Source organism: Zonotrichia albicollis, chromosome Z (assembly GCF_047830755.1).
Source record: "Zonotrichia albicollis isolate bZonAlb1 chromosome Z, bZonAlb1.hap1, whole genome shotgun sequence".
NCBI lineage: Eukaryota > Metazoa > Chordata > Aves > Passeriformes > Passerellidae > Zonotrichia > Zonotrichia albicollis.
This window is the reverse complement of record NC_133860.1, coordinates 80,046,463-80,066,562: the sequence shown is the minus strand read 5'-3', so window position 1 is coordinate 80,066,562 and position 20,100 is coordinate 80,046,463. Positions and strand designations below refer to the sequence as shown.

Below are 20,100 nucleotides of genomic sequence, written 5' to 3'. Positions count from 1 at the left end.
AAAGACTGCAGAACTCATAGTAGTGAGACTGTTTTACTGATAAGAAATAATAAATACCTGAGTCCGAACTTGAACTGCCATCTGAAGTGCCTTCAATCCAGGCCCAGAGAAACCGACAGCTGGAACCCCCACAACAGACTGCATAAAAGAAAGAGAGGTAAAACCAAAACAGCATCAAAGTCACCATTTTTTGTTGTTTGTCTTTTCCTTGGCTGCCAGATCAGCGAGTAGGCAGCTGTTTCTCCAGCTCTGCGAGCGGCCGCTGCGCCCAGGAGCTGCCCGGGAGGTTCACCAGAAGGCAGTGCTGCTGTGAGTCTGGCCGCTGCTGGGCCAGTGCCTCTGGCCCCGAGGTGTGTCCTGCCAGAGGATCTGGTGAGTGCCCTCTTGGTTTGGCTTTCAGTTTGGCTATTCAGCTGTTGTTTTGGCTGTTATTTTCTCCTTGCTGTTCGTTCTGCTCTGGGTGGAGGTCACCGGGGTGCTTTAAACTGCTTTAAAGTGTAGGCTAAACAGAAGAAAATAAGGTCATGGATAGCATTATTATTAATTTCCGTGGTTTTAGTACTGATATTGCCATCTGTTAATCATTTTTCTTTTTGGTCTGTGGTTGTTTGGCACTTGGTTTTTTAATGTCCTTTTGTTGGCTTTGGAAATAGGTTTTGGGAAATGGGAAAGACTTCGTGGTCAGGCTTGAAGAGGAAACAACTCTTAGGGTCCACAGTTAATTTTGATTTAAAGGAACAGTTCCTTTCTTGATCCATTGCATTTTGGGTAACTTTGAGCTAGAATGCATCAATTTTAAGTTGTTCTTTCAGTTCTGCTCAGAGAGGAATAGTGCGCATCCCTAATGGAAGGTATTTTCTGTTACTGGGCTTGCAAGGGTCTTCAGGGTGAGAGAGAGACAAGAATGTTGACTTCATGTTCAGAAGGCTTGATTTATTATTTTATGATATATATTACATTATGACTATATTAAAAGGAATAGAAGAGAAAGTTCTCAGAAGCTAGCTAAGCTAAGAATAGAAAAGGAATCAATAACAAAGTTCTGTGTCCCGGCAGAAAGCAAGAACAGCTCTGCCGTGAGTGGTCAGTAAATCCAAACATCCACAGGAGACCAATCACAGATCCACCTGTTGCATCCCACAGCAGCAGATAACCATTGTTTGCATTTTGTTGCTGAGGCCACAGCTTCTCAGAAGGGGGAAAAATCCTAAAGAAAGCATTTTTATGAAAAGATGTCTGTGACAATTTTCTTTACCAACGAGCAGGTATTTTCTTCTCCTCCAAGAAACCAGGGAGCTACAGCGCTGCTGTCAACGCACCAAGAAGACAGTTTCAACAAACACTTGAACAAATATTCCTAAATTACAGCATTCCTTTTCATTATTATTTCCTCAAGCAACACCTGCCACGACCAAGGGATGCTCAGAGCGGCAGGGGGAGGACGCGACATCGCGGAGAGGAGGAGCTGCCATCCTGGTTTTTGCGGCACACTGTGGGGAGGGCTGTGCCTGTCCTTGGAGCTGCCATCCTGGTTTTTGTGGCACACTGTGGGGAGGGCTGTGCCTGTCCGTGGGGCTGGCTGTGCGAGGCTGACCCCGTGTGCTTTGTGTCCCCTGTGTGACAGATGAGCACCGCAGGCTGTGCGTGGACGGGGCCCCTGCCCGAGGCGGCGCCCGCCGCGGCGGCGGAGCAGGAGGGAATGGCTTCCATCCCCATCCCAACGGATTCGGACCCAGAGGAGCTGGCTTCATCCCCATCCCGGGAAGCAATGGATTCTCCCCAGCTCTGGGAGGAGCAGGCGCAGCAGCAGGTGGTCACAGCCCCGCTGGAAGTGGCCCGATCATTACGGGACTGAGTAAGTGCTCGTGTTCCGACTTGTTTGCTTTTTTTTTTATGCTATTCCTTCTTTTTTTCTTTTATTTTTACTGTTCAGCCTGGATATGGTATGGTGTTCTTCTTAACACTTAAAAATGATTTTGCCATTCAAGCGTGTTTTAAAAGCCTCAGGAAGGTCAGGAGCCCTTCCTGATGTAGGAAGAGGTTTTTGCATGACTTCAGTTACAGAGTCCCTGAGCCCATGTTGTCCCTGTTGAGGTGTCTTTGTCAGCACTAATAAAACTCCAGCTTTCTAGTATTTTCCAAAAACTACCGAGGTAGTAGTTTAAAAATAAACATCTTCTGTATTTTCTCTTCCAACTGTAAAAGCTACTTACTCTGCAGAAACACTGCCTTGGCTGAAAGCCCAAACTGAATAATTTTCTGGCAGAAGTCTCCTGGATGTAAACATTGCTCATGACATGTGTAAACACACTCCTGGCATCAGAACCACAGAGATCATAAAATGTAAGAAGTATTATTAAGACAGGTACACCAAAAATGGCTTTGACTTTCACACAAATTGTGGTTTATCCCCGAGTTCACTGACAGGCTCATCAGGCTATAGACAGAATTGGTAAATCATATTTAAGAAGGTTTGTCTAATGCAGTTTTTTTATTTCCAAAAGCTGTTGTTGTTAGTTTACTGTCAGGTCAACAGATAGTGCCTTGAAAAAGGTTTTTTTAATCTGTTTTTAATCTGATTAAAAAGGTTTTTTTAATCACCTCACAACATCCTTTATGAAGCCAAGTACAATATTCATATTTACTTCCAAATAAAAATCTGAATATTTGTCTCTCATTCTGATTTTTTTATATTAGCAATACTCAATCAGACAATAGACAACTGCAAGCACCATCCCAACCTTTGTTTGAATGGACGTTGTATACCAACCCCCTCTAGTTACAGATGTGAATGCAACATGGGATATAAGCAGGATGAAAATGGGGATTGCATTGGTGAGTGAACATTTCAAAATCCATTATTCTAATATTCTTCAGCTTAAAATCTTTTTTACCAAAATAAATAATATTAATTTTAATGATGCTGCTCTTCAGAGAGAGTGCAAAGACCATGGTATTAGTTACCCTAGAATAATTTCAATTTTCTATGAGAGCTATCTGTTTTCTTACCAAGCAAAAAAAAAGCTTGATGGTATTGAGTATTCCTACTCCTGTAGTTGAAGGCTGTTGAGCATTTTTGTCACACTCAATAAAGTTCTGCTTCATTTTCTCTTCTGTTAGGCTGACAAAGCTCGACTTTTGGGATGTAGTATTGTTATGATCAAGATGATGAAGGGTAGAATTTATGTTTTGCTTCCTCATAAGGATTAATGGCAATTTTAAAGACATAAAATAATTCAAAAATTGCATTAATTAACTTCTGGTTAAACTTGTATTTCAGATGAAAATACAAAATACTAACTGTACATGACGAGAACTGAATTTGGGATCCTATACTTTTATTCAATTCCTGTGGACTTCACTCTTGCAGTGTCCAAAACTCATCAGTTATTTCAGGGAAAATACAAGATTTGGGGGTTCTTGTGGCGGAGGTTGTGTGGAGAGGAACCCCCTATGCAGGACACACTGATTAATGTATAGGATCCTAAATAAAAACTCCTGGTTATGTTTTGGATTGAACCCTTTTTACTGAGTCTTTATGAAGAGGTTGAGATCTGTGAATGAAAAATACCACACAAGAGCTTGTTAGCAGTAGGTTTGCATCGCAGCAAGTGTGGGTTGAGAATCAATTTCTAACGTGTCTGAGGATTGCAGGTCCCCTCTTAGTTCAGCTGTGCTCTTGCATCTCAGAGCTTGGTCCCTGCACCGTTCCTGGCCACTGCACACCCTCGTTTTCAGAAAACTCAGTTAAAAGGGATGTCACCGCTTCCCCAAGCACTTGCACTGTTCCCATTGTCAAATATCCAGAAAGTTTTCAGAACATCTAATTTAAACACTACATTTGCAAAAGATTCAGCTTCTCTTATTTCTCTTCTTATCCTCACTGTACAAAGAAAGTAGCTCAGTACCTTCTTCATTTCAGTTTTTTGTACTTGAACGTTGATATAGTTCTTCTTCCAAGCTGTCCTTTATGATGTAGGGAGCCTGAATCTTTTTTACTTTTTTTATTTGGGGGAGAGTTTCCTGTACCTCTGAGCTCTGACTGGGAAGTTCAAAGGGCTTTATCTCTTGCTGCATCCTTGGGTCCCAGGAGACATAATCACATTGGACAGGGGAGTAGGAGTTTTGTGATGTTTGTTTTCTGTTCTTTATAAAAGATGGCTTGATGGTTCCTGATGGCTGTTCTTTAGAAAAGGAGTATGGAGAACCCTGGCTCATTTGTTACAGCACTAGATTTTGCATCACTGAAATCAGTAATATTTTTAACTCTGATGCACCTTGACACTCAAGGACTATCTGGTGTCTTGGAGTATTTGATCTTTTTGAAATATAGTTTATATCTTGTATCCATATTTTTGTTACTCAGGGGTCAAGTTGAAAATAACATCTGAAGCACATAGGTTGTAGCAAGTAGAGCTGTATGAACTTCAGTTTTTTAGTTTTTCAGGTGTTATTGGAGCATGGCAATAATCTGTGCTTTGAAAGGCTCTTCAGCTCTACTTAGCTGGGACAGAAAAAGGCAATGTGTTCTTGATAAGGTGGCTGTCATTCTGTCTCTGACTCTTCTCTGGGGTCACCCTGCAGGACACTTGCTTGGCAGTTCCCCTTCTACACCAGGCTTGTGATAATTGGTGAAGTTGTACCTAATTTTCAGCTTGGGGTCCCAGTAGGTTGATGGGTGCATTGAGGGAAAGAAAAAATTGACCTGGTGAATTATGTAGCTTACAGGTATGTGCCCAGTGAAAATGTGTCTTCTCGTAAAGAACTTAATGTTGACTTTGCAATGCTTACCTCAGCATAAGAGTAAACTGAAGGCAGAGGAAATTTTGGGTGCGCTGGGATCAAATCAGAAATTTCAATTGGTTTAACGAAAGCAGTGCCAGCTACAGTGCTGTCCCACATGGAAAGCATGGGAAGAGACCCCCAAAATGGCTTCAAAAAAGTTTAAGTGTCATTTTGCCCATTTTTTTGTGACATGAAATAAATCAGCCATTACTAATTTTAGCTCTGCAGTGGTTTGCCTTTTCAGTAGCTGCTTGAATTCAGATGTTTCATAAGAGAGTGAACTCTGAATTATAAATAACTCTGCGAGCTCTATAAATAACACAGCTTTGTCTCACAGTTATTTTCTAATTGTATTACAAAGTAGTAGCCAAAGATCCCCCCTGAATGTGGGATATGTTAACAGTAGTTGCTGCAAATTACACATAATGTTTCTTGGAAATATAGGCAGGATATATATTCTAATTTATATACATATGTATGAATTATAGTAGATATCTATATTTTAGTTTGAATATTTTATCTTTTTACTGACGGAACAGTCTTGGGGCATTTGTAATGGGGTTAGTGGCACATAAATGAACGCTATTTCTGTACTTCTCTGCCTGCTCCCAAAGCAATAAATTAAATCCAGAAATGGTTACATATTTTTCTATAGAGTTAAAGAAAAGCCCTGTTTCAAGATTTATCCTGCCAAACCAAAAAACTGTGGTGTTACTTATTTGTCTCTGACCTGAAGTTGCATTATGCTGTTCTCACAACAGAACATGGCCAAGGACCATGAGTGTCCTAAGTGGTCTGACTCCAAATGGTCAGTCCTTTTCTCCAAAATAGACAGCTTTAATTTTATTACCTTTCCTTGTTCACTTCTGTTTCAAAAAAATCTGGTTAAAACTGTAGAGACTTTTTAAAAAGTGGGAGCAACCTGTAGGTGTGCTGCGTTGAATTTTAGTTGTCTTGTCAATACAAATAGGCCTATTTAAAATTTTTAAATTTGTCTCCAGACTCATTGCAGTAAGTCTTTTAAGGGGATTTTGGAAGTTTCCTACTGTGCCTAAGAGAATTCTGCCAGTTGTTAGAGATGAAAAACTGAAAGGTGGAGATGTGTGTGAGGCAAGTGCTGAAAAGCAAACATTTGACCTTGAAGGGGGCATGCTGGGAGACAGAATAAATGGGTTAAATATCTCTATCTTAAATGTTTCCTGTTTATACTGCTGGAATATGCATGCTTTCAATGCAAAATCAAAGCAAACCACTCCTTTATATTAACATACATTTGCCATTTCCCTCAGTTATCAAGAGCTTATAAAAATAAGACCATCTTAAGAAGCATATTTCATGTGGAAGTCATGTGCATGAAGGATGCACATGGCTTAGGAAGGATTTTGGAAGCTTAAGTCAGCTGCTTGATAGAGAACCTCTGCATTCCTGCTGTAGAATTTATAAACTTACAGAGACATCCTTTGGAGCATGAACATGGGCTTTTATTGAAGCAAGTTGAAGCCTGTAATGGCGAAGATCCTAAATGTCATTCTCTTCAGGAAAACTCAACAAAACAGATAAGCACTGTTTCAACTATTTACAAGTTCCCTCTGTGCTCCCTTATAATAAGGCAAAATATAAATACAGTAAATTGATTTGAATTAGGGCACTTGACAAAAAATTATTGTCAAGATGGGATTCAGAGGGGTGGTGTTCAATCCTCCTTGACCCCTTTCTATATCAGCTGAGCACTGAGGAAAAATCACCTCTGGTGAAAAATCACCCCACTCATGACAAAGAGCATCCCAACATCCAGGCATGGCAGAGAAGCTTGAGGGCATGGAACTACTACAGTGACACAGACTGGCATGTAAAAATTCATGGTTAAATACCTCTGTATTTGGGTTAAATACCTCTGTATTTAACACCCTGAATTCCTCTTTTCTTTATCTCCTCTCAGTTCCTGTGGTTTTATTGCAGTGATCAGTGGGTGTGCAAATGTAAATGAGCTAGTTACTTGTGAGGGGAGGTGTTTGATTCTTCCATTTGCTTTTCCTTTATCCATTTAGCTGTTTACACAGATCGTATCTGGGCACCAAGAGTGCTGTAACCAGGCAATTATATCAGTGGCTTGTGTAGACACAGATTCTTTTGGTATAGTGATGCTCTGGGTTTAAACTTTGTGTTCATTACCTCAGTCATTCCTGTTAAAGATGGGGTCTTATTTATGATGAAATTAGAACAAAAGAAACCTTTTGCTATCTTTTATAGTGATTTTAGAAGTTGTTCGTGAAACAGCACTTTCTAGAAAGTACACATAAACATCCTTATGATTTCAGTTTCTTGTTGCATCCCAGTATTCTCAAGATGTTATGAGCTAAGTTCTAGGACCAGATTTGATAAGGAGTGAGTGGAAATGATCATGAAAATTGCCCTGGGGTTTTCCTGGTATTTCTGGAAGCATGCACTGCAAAATGCATGGGAAAATCATCATTGTTAGGAACTGATCAGCTTCAGAGTTTCTTATGGCAGCTTTCAGCCAGATGCCAGAAACTCCTGCAAATCACTGCTGGCTTTCTGCTGTTAAAAGTCTGCCTGAATGAAGAGATGAGTAATTACAAGAGCGTTGTAAGTAAGTGAAGGGCCTAGCTGGAGGAAAAAGTCAAAGTAGCAAAAATTGCTGATAAAGAAATGGGGGATTTCATCAAGGGATCTATTTGTCACCTGTAAATTGAGCTCTAACAGAGAGCATCTGCCTGGGTCATCCTTTAGGAGCTGCTATGGGGACTGATCCAACATTCCTGCCCTACCGGTGGGATAACCCACTCTGCTCCAGTGGATTACAGGGTTCTGGAGGGTTTACAGAAGAACAATTGTTATTTTAGATCTGGGAATAGCTGTCATGACCAAAGACACCTCTGACTCACTGGTAACTGCTGGATATCAAATTTGGGAAAGGGTTCTTGAAAAGAACTGTGAGCCCCATGTCAAATAACAGTTATTTCTGACATTTCAGCTGGTTAAAATGTGTTTGGTTGCACCCAAATACCCAAAACTTTTGGAAAGGAGAGTAAGGTACATTACAGAAGAGGGTTAGGTTAAATCTGGCATTACTCAGTGCAAAGACTGGGGTTGAGGGTGCAGTGGGGCATTAATGTTTGAGATGTGGTGCACAGACTGTGGTCTCATTAACAATCCCTCCTGCTGGTGTGCAGCCCCTCCTCAGTTTTTTACAGCAAACATGTAAAATAATAGGGGTGGGTTTTGGATGCCGTGGTTTGCTCTCATTTAAAGTGCCTGTTTTGATTAGTATTGCTTTTTCCTTGTGAAGGAGCATAAACGGCCATTGAGTTTTTAAACGGAACTGGGTTGTATTAAATCAACCATAAAGGCAACCATCAGGTCTCAAAATGCTCAAGAAGATTCTTCTTCTGTTGTCCCTCAAGCTGCTTACAAATGATGCAGTGCCACTTCACTTCTTACAAATGCCTGCCTAGCTGAACCAGGAACAGCCCCATGTTCCTGGCAAAGCAGTGATTTTGCACCAAGAGCAGGCTTTAGTAATTAGCATTTGGCTGCTAGTTACCATCTTTTTCACTCAGAAGCTTCCAGATTGGGGGGAAAAAAAAAAAATTGTAGATTTTGTGAAGTCACTAATGGCTCTCTGTGCTGCCAGCAGATGTTGATGAGTGCACATCAAACCCCTGCTCCAATGGGGACTGTGTCAACACACCTGGTTCCTATTACTGCAAGTGCCACGCAGGTTTCCAGAGAACTCCCACCAAGCAAGCCTGCATTGGTAAGAAAACTGCTCCGTGGCTGCTGGCATTGCAGATGTTCTGACCTCTTGCATCAGACTCCATTTGAATTGGGATTTGAAGGATAGGAGTGCAATTTCAGTACATCCCAATGTTAAATCAGTTCTAGACTTGGGCTGCCGCCTCATTTGTTTTGTTGTTGTTTTTTAATATTTATCCATTATTCTGGAATATCCATTTGGGGAATTTCCCAGACAGGAGTTCTAAAAAAAAAAATTTAAAAATTGAATGACAGGTGCTTTTTTGTGTATGCATGCAGATGAAAGTATTAATCATATTTTAAAAGTATTCATGAAGAAGTTGCAAAGCTTCACAAAAGGTAGCATTTACTGTACATGTCTGTAAAAATATTATTTTTCCCTAATGCAAGGAGACTAAAATCTTAACTTAATTTTGAACTTTTTTCTAAGTAATGTTTAAGTGACATGCCAGTATTTTTCAAAGCACTGATTGCCTCTGAATGCATTTTTATCTTAACTGTAGTTCTCTGTTTGTGTAGGATTTCATTTGTTTGGCTTGGTTTGTTTTTTCTTCCCCTTAGATATCGATGAGTGTGTTCAGAATGGTGTTCTTTGTAAAAATGGCAGGTGTGTGAACACTGAGGGAAGCTTCCAGTGCATTTGCAATGCTGGGTTTGAGCTGACTGCAAACGGAAGAAACTGTGTGGGTAAGGACCCTTCTAAAGAATGGGGCAGGCATTAGCTTAGTGGTTCTAGAAATTGTGCTTCATACTAGAGCTGAGGATCATTAAAGATTACCTTTTTTGAAATACTGTGAACTTACAGGCCTTTGATTCAAATAGTTATTGTACAGAACCATATGATCTCAAAGAAAATTTGAGATAACTTTTGTTTTTGAAGCTGAACGTCTCCTCAAGAGTCCTAAGAATAATGTTTTTCCATAAAGCTTCACAGCAAATGATCCATAAATCAGCATTGCTGAAGAAAACACCTGTGTTCAAATTTGGCTGCACGGTGTCAAGAAAAACCCTTGCTAGATGAACAACAAGCTCAATTCTCTCGGGCAATGGAAACTTTTTATCCTCTCATGTATGAAACAAAGACGCGCCCTGTCCTTTCATACACAGCCTGCTGAAATATGCAAAGCAACTGATCAGAACATGAAAAAAAAATTGCTGCTTTTTATATGACGTGAAAACTCTTGAGATACTTTATCAGAGTTGTGATCAGAAATTAATCTTCAAGTGAAGGAATATGCCACACCTGTCCTGACTGATTATTTTCACTGTGTTGTCTTCTGGAGGGTGAGAAGCTAAAATCAGTTTTCTTTGCAATGTTTTGTAGACCACGATGAGTGTGCCACCACAAACATGTGCCTGAATGGGATGTGCATAAATGAGGATGGGAGTTTTAAATGCATCTGTAAACCAGGATTTGTCCTGGCTCCAGATGGACGTTACTGTACTGGTATGAGAATTTTGGAGGGATACTGATGGAAAATGGCTTTTCCTGTCTGTTCATCCCTGCAGGAATGGCAGACTGGTAACATGGATTGATTCAAAGCCATATAACACCTTGCTGCTCACTAAAGTAGATTTCTTTAGCTGCCTGCAAACAGATCTGTAATTTACTGAAAGAAGTATTTAATAGCGTTAGGAAAGCCACAGTGATCAATAAATTAGCTTCTGAAAAATCTTGAAGCATTGTAAATACATAAAAATATTCAGGCCTTTTGTGAAATGAAATGGTAAAGTGAGCAGCAGTGTGGTAAATTTAAGAGGTTTGAAAGATTTTACATTGATGAGCTCCACCCACACACACATATTTTCCACATCATTTTTCTAATAATTCAGAGTGCATAGCACTTGAGTCATTTTACAGTTCACACAGCATTGTAAACTTCTTAAAGTGCAATCACTAAAAACTTCTATTAAACACTTTAAGAATACAGTCTGATTTAGCGCCAGTTTCAGCAAACTAATTGAAAATACCTGTTGCTGCCCACAGAGGTGTGTTTGGACTTAAGCCACTTCTAGTAAATAATCTAAATTGTAAGTCTTCTGATTTGAATTTTAACCATTTCTACAGTTGTCCTTTTCTTAATAAGATGCAGTTGTGCTTAGAAATTGATGACCCCTTAAAAGTTCTTTGAAATTAAAATTAACCCTCATAAGGATATTTTGTGTCTAGTGCTCTTTAGCCATACTTTAAAGCAAAATTAAAATATGGGATGGACAAAGGGGAAAATTTATCATTGATTTTGCTTGATGTAGAATATGAAGTACCTCTAATCCTAAAGTTCATCTGCATGTTTTGGGGTTATTTTATTTTTTTTGTGCAGCTGGAATTTTGATTATTCCAAGATTAAATTTTCATTAGAAGTAGAACAAAGATGCTGTTATCTATTATCATAAAGTAATGTGATAATGTTCGTAAACTATTAGCTGTAATCTTGCTTAAAAACAGATTGATTGCTGAAGTGTCTTGCCTCCTCTTAGATATTGATGAATGCCAGACATCAGGAATTTGCATGAATGGCCATTGCATAAATACTGAAGGGTCATTTCGGTGTGATTGTCCACCTGGCTTGGTTGTTGGAGTTGATGGTCGTGTGTGTGTAGGTAAGTCAGTTTTATTCTTTTCTCTTCATGGAAAAACAAGTGGAATTATCAGGTTAATTAATTATCAAATGCATCAAATTATTTCCTTCTAAATAATGTTGACATCAAACCACAAACAAGATGCAATCCCATAATCCTGTTGTTAAAAGACAAGAAATTAATTTTCTCTCTCCAATGAGGCAGTACCTCTTGTTTACCTGTTACTCATATAAATGTAAGCTCAATGTGCCTGGTCTGCCTGGCATCTTCTTTTGGTTTTGAGACATACCCTTTCTAGCCTGACGAAAAATAGTATTTTGCCATGTAATCAGCCTCTTTTCCTCTCAAATGGTACTGGTTGGAATTTCAGAGATTGTTTACTAAGCTCTGGTAGGAGCTCTAGCGTGTCTTCAGGAAGCTCGTGGAACAAAAAATAGATAATTTTCAAGCTGATGAATTAAATAAGTATAGAAGGCAGGAAGCATTCAATCCCTTCTTCTGTGCTGATTGCTGGGGAGGAGGGAGGAGAGGAATAAATATTTGACAGGGATTTCTGAGAATTATGATACTGTGTGTACTTTGCAAAGTTCCTTAATTTAATCCGCAGGATTTTCCTTCTGTGTCTCAGAACATCAATTCTATATCCCCCAAAATGTCTCCTTCCCCATCTCCTGCATGTGTCTGTCATCAGGCACGTTACTGAACAGAGACTCCACAAGAATAATATTTATTAATTGGAAATTAACAAATAATGACTGCTCTTGCTGATGGACTTATGGATGTTGTATCTGCCTTTGTCTTATCAGCATATTTTCAGGTAAAGGAAAAACCAGCATCACAATGCTTTGGACGTTCTCACACCCAAGGGATGGGACCTACTAAATCCTCATGTTGCTCATTTCACATAACATTTCAGATGGTGCTAAAGTTCAAAAGTCTTCAAAACAAAATCTAGGACAAGTGTTTCTACCAAGTGCCAGCACAAGCTAGCCCCTTCTGTTACCACTTCAGCTTTAAAAATGCGTGATAAAAAATGAGGGCTGTCTTAAAAGCATAGGCTCAAATAAAGCCACAACACATTCTCAGTCTCTCAGTTGGAAAGCAAATTTTGTTGTTTTAAGTAAATTAAATGTTCTAGTAAGCAAAGCTATACTGAAGGTTGAACCAACAAAAGCAAGTTGTGTTCCCTCCTGTGTGGTAGCTGAGTTGTTTTCTTCTGGTTTATTAAAAGTTTGGAGAAAAGCAGTGAGAAGTAAAACAATGAGAAGAGGCCTGTAGTACTGTTTTAAATATTGGAATTTCACTGCTCAGTGGCACACCAACAAAAACAGATTTGAGTACAGGCTGTTCAGTACCTTTTTCGTGTTCCAAGTTGGCCTCATCTTTACCCCTGTCAGTGATGCAGCTGCAAAGAATCAATACAGTACTCAATTTCCTGTGCTTTCATTTACCTAATGTTGCCACAGTGCTAGCAGCAAAAGGCTTGACAGGTTGGCCATCATCTGTGAACACCATTTATATAGAAGTTACGTGTTACACAGCTTTAAGGCTTAGCATAAATGCTTACATTTTCAACAGAAAAAAAGCATTTTCAACATTTTGTTCCCTTCACAGGACCTTAAAAAATCTTAAAGCAGAATAATGATCTAGTTGGAAAATTCATTAAAAGAAGATGATGTAATTATTCCAGCCATAAAGTAGCATAGCAAATTTCAAATAATGCATAACAAAATATCCTCACACATGACTTGAGAGCAGAATTTCCAAGCCAGTCCACTGTTCAGAATTGTGTATGTGTGTTTATATATAGTCCACATGCTGTATTAACTACAGGAATTCTGTTTATGGCTATTCTATTCCATATATTGCATGACCTAAATAGTACTTTTCAGACATTCTGGCTGCTAGAAGATTATTGGTAGTTTGAAAATTAATAACTTAAACTGGAAATCTTGTAAGAAAATTCCCACAAGTCTGCTAGGTAACCAGCAAGGAACATAAAATCTGAGAGCCCACAGTCCAGCTGCCCCTTCTTTCTCTGAGCTCTATTTTAATTCTAAATAATGATCTTGATCCTGGTGGGAGTGCACACAGAAAGGAAATGCTGTTTTACTTAGTATTTATAAGTGTGGTTGAGTCAATCACAGAATGTTATACAAGCTTGAAAAAGGTACAGCAAAGGGGAACAAATGCTTGGAAAAGGAACAGTTACAGAGTCATGGAACAGCTAGATAAATACGTGGAGCCAAACTTCCAATATTTGAATATTTGCAGGCTTTTTAGGTTTGGCTGTACTTCCAGCTGCAGCCCCATGCTTGGATGCCTCAGCTGGCTCTGTGTGTGAGCGTGTATCACCTCAGAACTTGTGCTGAGCTGTGCTCCAGCTTCACACTGAGGTGTTTGTTCTCTGCTGAGACACTTCTAATTACCTCTGCCCAGAGCCAGAGCCATCCAGGACAGAGTAACCAAGCTTTGTTTTACCCTGGTAATTTTGTAGAGCCAAATGGGTTAAGCGTTTGTCATAAGCCTGATTTGTCCTTCTAAGGCTCCTGGGTGGGTGCAATGACTTTCCCTGAGTGTGAGTCAGGCACTTGTCCACCTGATACTGACCACAGATGTGGTGATCATCATTTTTGTAGGTGCTGCAGTGCTACACTGCCAAATTTAAGAGTGTAGAAGTGCCATGCCGTGGGACAGAGTGGAGAGTCCCATAAACAGGTACAGCGGCAGCAATGCTAGTCTCTGATCCATGGCAAAAAATAAATTCTTGGTGCTCTGGAATGAGTAGCCAAAGCCTAAGCAAACTAAACATGGGGAGAAGCAGAGGTTCATCAGTTAAGTGCAGACTCAGAACTGTTGTGGAATGGAGAACTGAGCTTTGTGAGGTGCCTGCAGCAATTGAACCATCCACAAAGAGGTGCCGGTCCTCATTCTTGCTCGTAGCACAGCCCAAGGGGGACATTCTCCTTGTCACACAGCTGCTGGGGGAGAGGCAGCTTGGTTCTTCATCCCTCACAGGCTTGGTGGATCACTGACTGTGTAGATCAGACTGTTTTCCTGTAACTAGGGCATGACATTGTCCCCAGTTTCTCTGTGTCACTTCTCTAAAAGCACTGGTGTGCCCTGAGAGCACTTGCTCTCTTGTGCAGAGCAGTTGCTCAGTACATCTGTAGCTTCCTTCAGCTACTTCCCATACTCCACATCTTTGAAAACCTTCCTCCAGAGTATTTCTTCCACACTTTCCAGCCTCCTGTCCCTCTGCAGTTTCCCTTGGTGCCATTTCCTTCCCTTGACTTGCTTCTCCATTCCCTCACAGGCACATGACTAGGGGGAAGCCTCCCCTTCTGTGACAGAGCAGTGATTGAAGTTCCTTTGTTCATGGCAGAACTTGTGGGTGGCAACTGGACTTGTGTGAGATGGAGGGAAAGCATGCGATGCCACTAATTATTTTGCCAAGTAAATGAACAGAGATTTCTTGTGCAAAAGTCCTCGACTTTTTTCAAGCATCATAATCTTTTCCTGATGTCAAGTGCAAGCAAGTTGTACTGGCTTCACCTAGATTCTTGGCAGGGAAAAAAACCTCTAAAATCTAGGACATATGTAGCTGTGCTCCAGAACTATGTGTTCCATGCGATACCAAAGGCAAGAGAAAACATTTATGTGCAGGCAGCACTGTTATACAGGAGCCAGCTTACAACACTCAAAGGGCCGACAGAACACGTAAGGAATTGCCAGTTCTTATTTAGATTGGCCCTGGATATTCAACATTCACTGTAAAGCTTCTCATGCAACTTTCCTTTGTTGTTTTGGGGTCATACTTCAAGCAAGGAGCTGTCTGGATTCCTTCAAACTCGTTTCAGCTCCTGAGTCCACTCAGGCTCGTGTCCAGGCCACAGTGCATGGTGGTTTTACTGGGGGACTGTCAAGCAGCATGAATTAAAGCTGTGTTCTGTTCTGGCCCATAAGGATACCTGAAACAAAGAGTATTTCTGCAGTTCCTGTAGAATTATAGGAGTCAAAAGTAAAGGCTGATTATCTGTATCCTGCAGTTCTCAGCTACACATTTTTAGAAGGACTGTCCAATTACATGCTTGTTCAAAGATCTCTAATACTATCCTGTAAGCAAATATGAGGAAAAGCATTCAAGTTTAGAAGGACCAAAACCAGAAAAGTACAACAAATCACCAAAGAAATGTACACAAAGCAGTCTCAGAGACATTCTCATAGTTCTTGGATAAGTATGGGAGATTAATATTCCTGTAAAGGTAAGTATTGAGGTATGTCTTGTAAGATATTTCTTGTGTCTTACTGGCCAAGGCTGTCAAATTGATTTGTGTGATTAAATCAGCTGTAAGACTGGCAGTGTGTACATGGTGAATCTTGCACGTGTATGGTTGGCCTATATAATTTTTCTGCTGTCTTTTTTTGGACTGGTTTTCAGGGTTGAAGAACCTTTCAGGTGTTCTGTGTTTTGTTTGTGTGACAAGTGGTGGTTTATCCAGCCCACCATTTCCAGGCCTCTCCCCAAGGATGGCACTTTAACTTCCAGAGTGTGTTTTTAATCACAAACCCCCTGAAGGTTCTTATAGTCTGGACAGTATCACTGCTTTCCTCACTGCCTAGTGTGTGTAAAATTTGTTAGATTGCTGTTCCCAGCTAGATTTTGGGGCCTCTTTGGTGTACTAAACCAGCACTGGTGCCTGTTTATGTATAAACCTATTAAGATGGTCATGTCACGTATTTGCTTGTCTGAACAATCTGCTAAAATTGCACTTCTATTCATGATTTTGTAAATACAGCTGGAGACCATGCTCCTCCTTCCAGAAGCTGGTATAATATCCCATATTATAATATAATATGTATATCTCAATTTATTTATTTATTTATATTATTTTGGGTAATATGGGATATATATTGGGATATATATATATATATATATATATATATATATATATATATATCCCAATACACTATCCCATATTACCAGCCCTGTGCCGCTGATGGGTTATCCTACCTGAGGAACCATTCTGGAACTCAGAGATGTCTGTGGTACTTCCCAGAGGGAAGAATCAGCCACTCTATGCTGATCCAGGCTGTTCTGTGTTTCTTACTGGGACATTTGTTGATGGATTTACAGAGCTGCTTTGGGGTGTGGGTTGCTTTTGCTGGGTCCTTTGGAATGCCTTTGAACTTGGTCACAAAATCCTAGTTTAGGGGGTTTGAAAGTGCTTTGGGGAAAACTCCAGGAGGCAACCACGCTGAGAATTGGCCTTGGTCTCATCAGGATTATTAAGGCAGCACAGATGTAGCCAGTGTGGCCTTTTTATTGACCAAAAATAAGGGATAATATGCATACATTTAATTTTCAGCCTAAGGAAATTATTGTTTCTCCCCTTGTCCTTTATCTCTAGATACTCACGTGCGCAGCACATGCTATGGGGGCATCAGGAAAGGGCTGTGTGTCCGTCCCTTCCCTGGGGCTGTGACAAAGTCTGAATGCTGCTGTGCCAACCCTGACTATGGCTTTGGAGAGCCGTGCCATCCCTGCCCTGCTAAAAACTCAGGTAGAAGTTTTGTGTTTCCTTGAGTGCTGCAGTGAACATACAGACTTTAAACAAAATTGTTGAAATCGCATTGTTGATTTTTATTTCATGCCCGAAAGAAGAGTGAACAGGGTGAATTTGAGTTCCTGAATTGTTTGCTGTAAGTAATAATTGTTGCAAGAGAATAAGCAGAATTCTTCAACGAATCTGTAAATTTCCTGCTCCAGTCAATCCAGAATAAAAGAGCAGCCCATATTATTTCTAGAAATATGTACTTCATTTTATAAGAATCAATTCTTCAAGTAAACCTGGGAATTGATTTAAAAAAAAATCTCTTGACTACAGAGCTGAGGTGGTGCATCTTGGACAGAATTTCCATTTAGTATTAATAGTATAGCAGAAAACTATTTAAAAAAAAACAAAAACAAGTAAAACTGACAGTGTGATTAAAAGCAGTAACTTGAGAGCACAATTGTGTCAAGATTGTAAAGAAATCACCTAAGTTTTTAACTCTGGTCATCTAAATATGGTTTTGTATGTGTATATATATATATATATATATATACAAACATATATATAAATATATAAATAACCAAACTCCAAACTTATATTTTATTTATTTATATATATATATATATATATATATATATATATATATATATATACAAAACCAAGCTTAGATGACCAGAGTTAAATAAATATAGATATTTATTTATTTATTTATTTATATATATATATGAAAGTTCAGTATGAAGCGCTACTTTACATAGATTCAACTAAATTATCTATAAATGGTTATTTCATGTGAACATTGGCATTTCATTAGTTACATGGTAGAAAAATTACTTTGGGAAAAAAAATTCATGTGGGTTTAGTTTAGAATGAAAGAAGGTGAAATACTGGAAATAACATTTTCTTTTCCCCAACATCTCCACCTCAACTGAGCAGCTGAGTTCCATGGCCTGTGTAGCAGTGGAATAGGTATTACTGTTGATGGAAGAGGTATGTTGCCTAATTTTTTTTAATATATACGATTGTCCTGGTTTAGGGCAAATTTTGGGAGGAAATTTCCGAAGTATTTGTTTGTAGAAGGCAGATTTAAGCAGCCCCTCCCCCAGGAAGTTCAGGAGGTAAATTTCTTTCAAGAAAAGTGGATGAAATTGTTTATTTAACAACATTTTGTTGTTAACATTGTAATGTTGTTACATTGAAATTTTAACAACTGATTAACTGATTTAGCATCATAAAGTCACCCCGTGACAGTGATTCAAAGTTTTAAAAAAATGTCCTCAGAATTATTTTTTTGATAACATACTAGAGTGGAGTTTTAACTTCAAGATTAATATGTTAATTTTAGTATTTTAATTCTCAGACTACAATATTTAAATGTTGTCTAGAGAAAAGGGTGGAATTAATTCTCTAGAACAGTGGATTTTGCCTGACCCTCTCAAGAAAAAAAAGTAATCTGTTTCAGAGTTCTGACCTACGATTTTTATTTTTTTTTTGAGATCAGAATTTTTTTCAGATTAGGCATAGAACAGTTCTCTCTCATCTGACAGGAGTCACTTGCATTTGCAGTTGATTTTCAGTCAGCTGGGATAGTAATAGAGCAGTTTTTCACTCCAGATTCAGTGTTCACTCATGGACCGTTTCCATGGACAGACTGTATCTCCGTAGAGTTGAAAGTTGGAAGGGAGCTTAACTGAAAAAAACATATCCTTATGAAAAAGAGTCCTGAAACTGACCATTTGCATTTAGTATTGGGAACTGTAAAGCTCCACATCCTTTTCCTAGTACCACAGAGACAGGGATTTTCAGAAACAATGGCTGAGCCAGGTCTGAAGTAGGGGCAAAGCAAGCTGCAGCTGCCAGACAAGTAAAATGGCTGAAGAAGGAATAGGAGGATATAGGAACATAAAATGTTTTGCTAGGTATTTGTTTGGTGTGTTAATAATCATCCTTGTCAGCATTAAAGTTCCTATTCTATACAGCAGAAACAGAATAAGAGCTCCCATCATTGCATTTAGCAATAGCCTGAATAAATTTTAAAAATAGCACTTAAATAAAAGAAATTCTGGTTTTGTTCAGTACTGTAAGTATCTGCATATTTTTTTCTTCATTGCTTAACATGCTGTAAGATTGTATGAGTGATGTGAAATCCATGGAATTTATGAATTCTCTCAGTTTACTTTTCAGTGAATTATATAGGGTCCATTGAAGAATCTCTAAATCTCAGAGAAGTAATGTCAGCATTCATTAATACTTAAAACAAGCAGCATCCTACCATAAGAATTTGCATGCAGCCTGGTGGAGAGGTTCATGTGTCCTTTTGGACACATGGAAAATGCAATTTCTCACTAAAACATTGAAACCACTGCACTGTCTACCAAGTGCATGACAAAGATCATTCATGTCTCAGCTGAAGTTCTCTTTTGTTCAGGTTTCCAGAGCAAACACAGGGTTTTCTGTGCCTCTTGTACAGCAGCATTGCAGCCAATTTTCATGCTTCTGCTCCTGTCACTGCTTATACACTCCTTGTGTGGCTTGTCCTCAAGATCCAGACATGTCTAGTGAGCTACAGAATCCATTTTGCTCTAAAGAAAATACAAATTTGAAGTGGCATGCCAAATCGTATTTTCTTACAAAGTTTTTCGGGCGTCTCATAGCATTGAGTTTTATCCAGGGGTAGCATGTTTTTTTCCAAATGCATATGTGATTAAATGTATTAAATCAGTATCTAAAGTGCACTGTGATTAAAGAGGAAATGTTCTTTACAAAAAGTTGGGCCCTACCCTACAAGTATAAAACAAGCCTTTCTTGAAGTCACAACTAGACCAGCACCCTTTCTTTCCAGGGTTTGGGAAAGGAGCTATTTAAAGTAATGGGCTTACCATATGAGAAGAAGGAAAATATTGAAAAACTCTCTTTTCCTCAGAGGCAAGAAGTATTAAAATTCGTCTGTTCCTCTTCTTACAGTTCATATGAATATATTGGACTTTTCCAACTACAGCAGAAATTTTATATGGAACTGAAAATTCAGGGTATATAACTCATCCATCATCCTGTCCTGTCTGTCTGAGAAAAAATTTAAATTTCCAGCAAGTACTTACAGGACTCAGTATGCTGTAGTTTTGACCTATGTTTTACTTATGTATTAGGAAAATTTATGTGTCAACTAGTAATTTATAACTTCTTACCTAGATCCCCAAACTAGAGGCACTGGGTCCACAGGCATCAAGCTTTTTGTTACAAACATGTAATTCCATGTCAGTTTAGGTTGGAAAGGATATCTGGAGATGATCCAACTTAACCTTCTGCTCAGAGCAAAGGTATATTCAAAGTTAAACCATTTCTCAAAGCCTTGCCTGGGGGAATTTGGAAAATCTCCAAGGACAGAGTTCCTACAGCCTCTTTG

General features: G+C 39.2%; 1 protein-coding gene across 3 annotated transcripts in view; it reads left to right on the top strand.

Annotated features, from left to right (window-relative positions):
* Nucleotides 1–20,100, top strand: part of FBN2 (fibrillin 2) — a 125,298-nt gene that overhangs the window by 36,270 nt on the left and 68,928 nt on the right. For all 3 annotated transcript variants that reach the window (XR_012578114.1, XM_074532817.1, XM_074532816.1), the window contains exons 9-17: nt 220–372; nt 1,625–1,855; nt 2,698–2,835; nt 8,444–8,563; nt 9,124–9,249; nt 9,887–10,009; nt 11,041–11,163; nt 16,554–16,706; nt 17,634–17,687. Coding sequence is in view for 2 of the 3 variants with exons in the window: in XM_074532817.1 (XP_074388918.1) it covers nt 220–372; nt 1,625–1,855; nt 2,698–2,835; nt 8,444–8,563; nt 9,124–9,249; nt 9,887–10,009; nt 11,041–11,163; nt 16,554–16,706; nt 17,634–17,687 (1,221 nt within the window). In the remaining variant the exon portion in view is untranslated. The remainder of the gene's footprint in view (nt 1–219; nt 373–1,624; nt 1,856–2,697; nt 2,836–8,443; nt 8,564–9,123; nt 9,250–9,886; nt 10,010–11,040; nt 11,164–16,553; nt 16,707–17,633; nt 17,688–20,100) is intronic.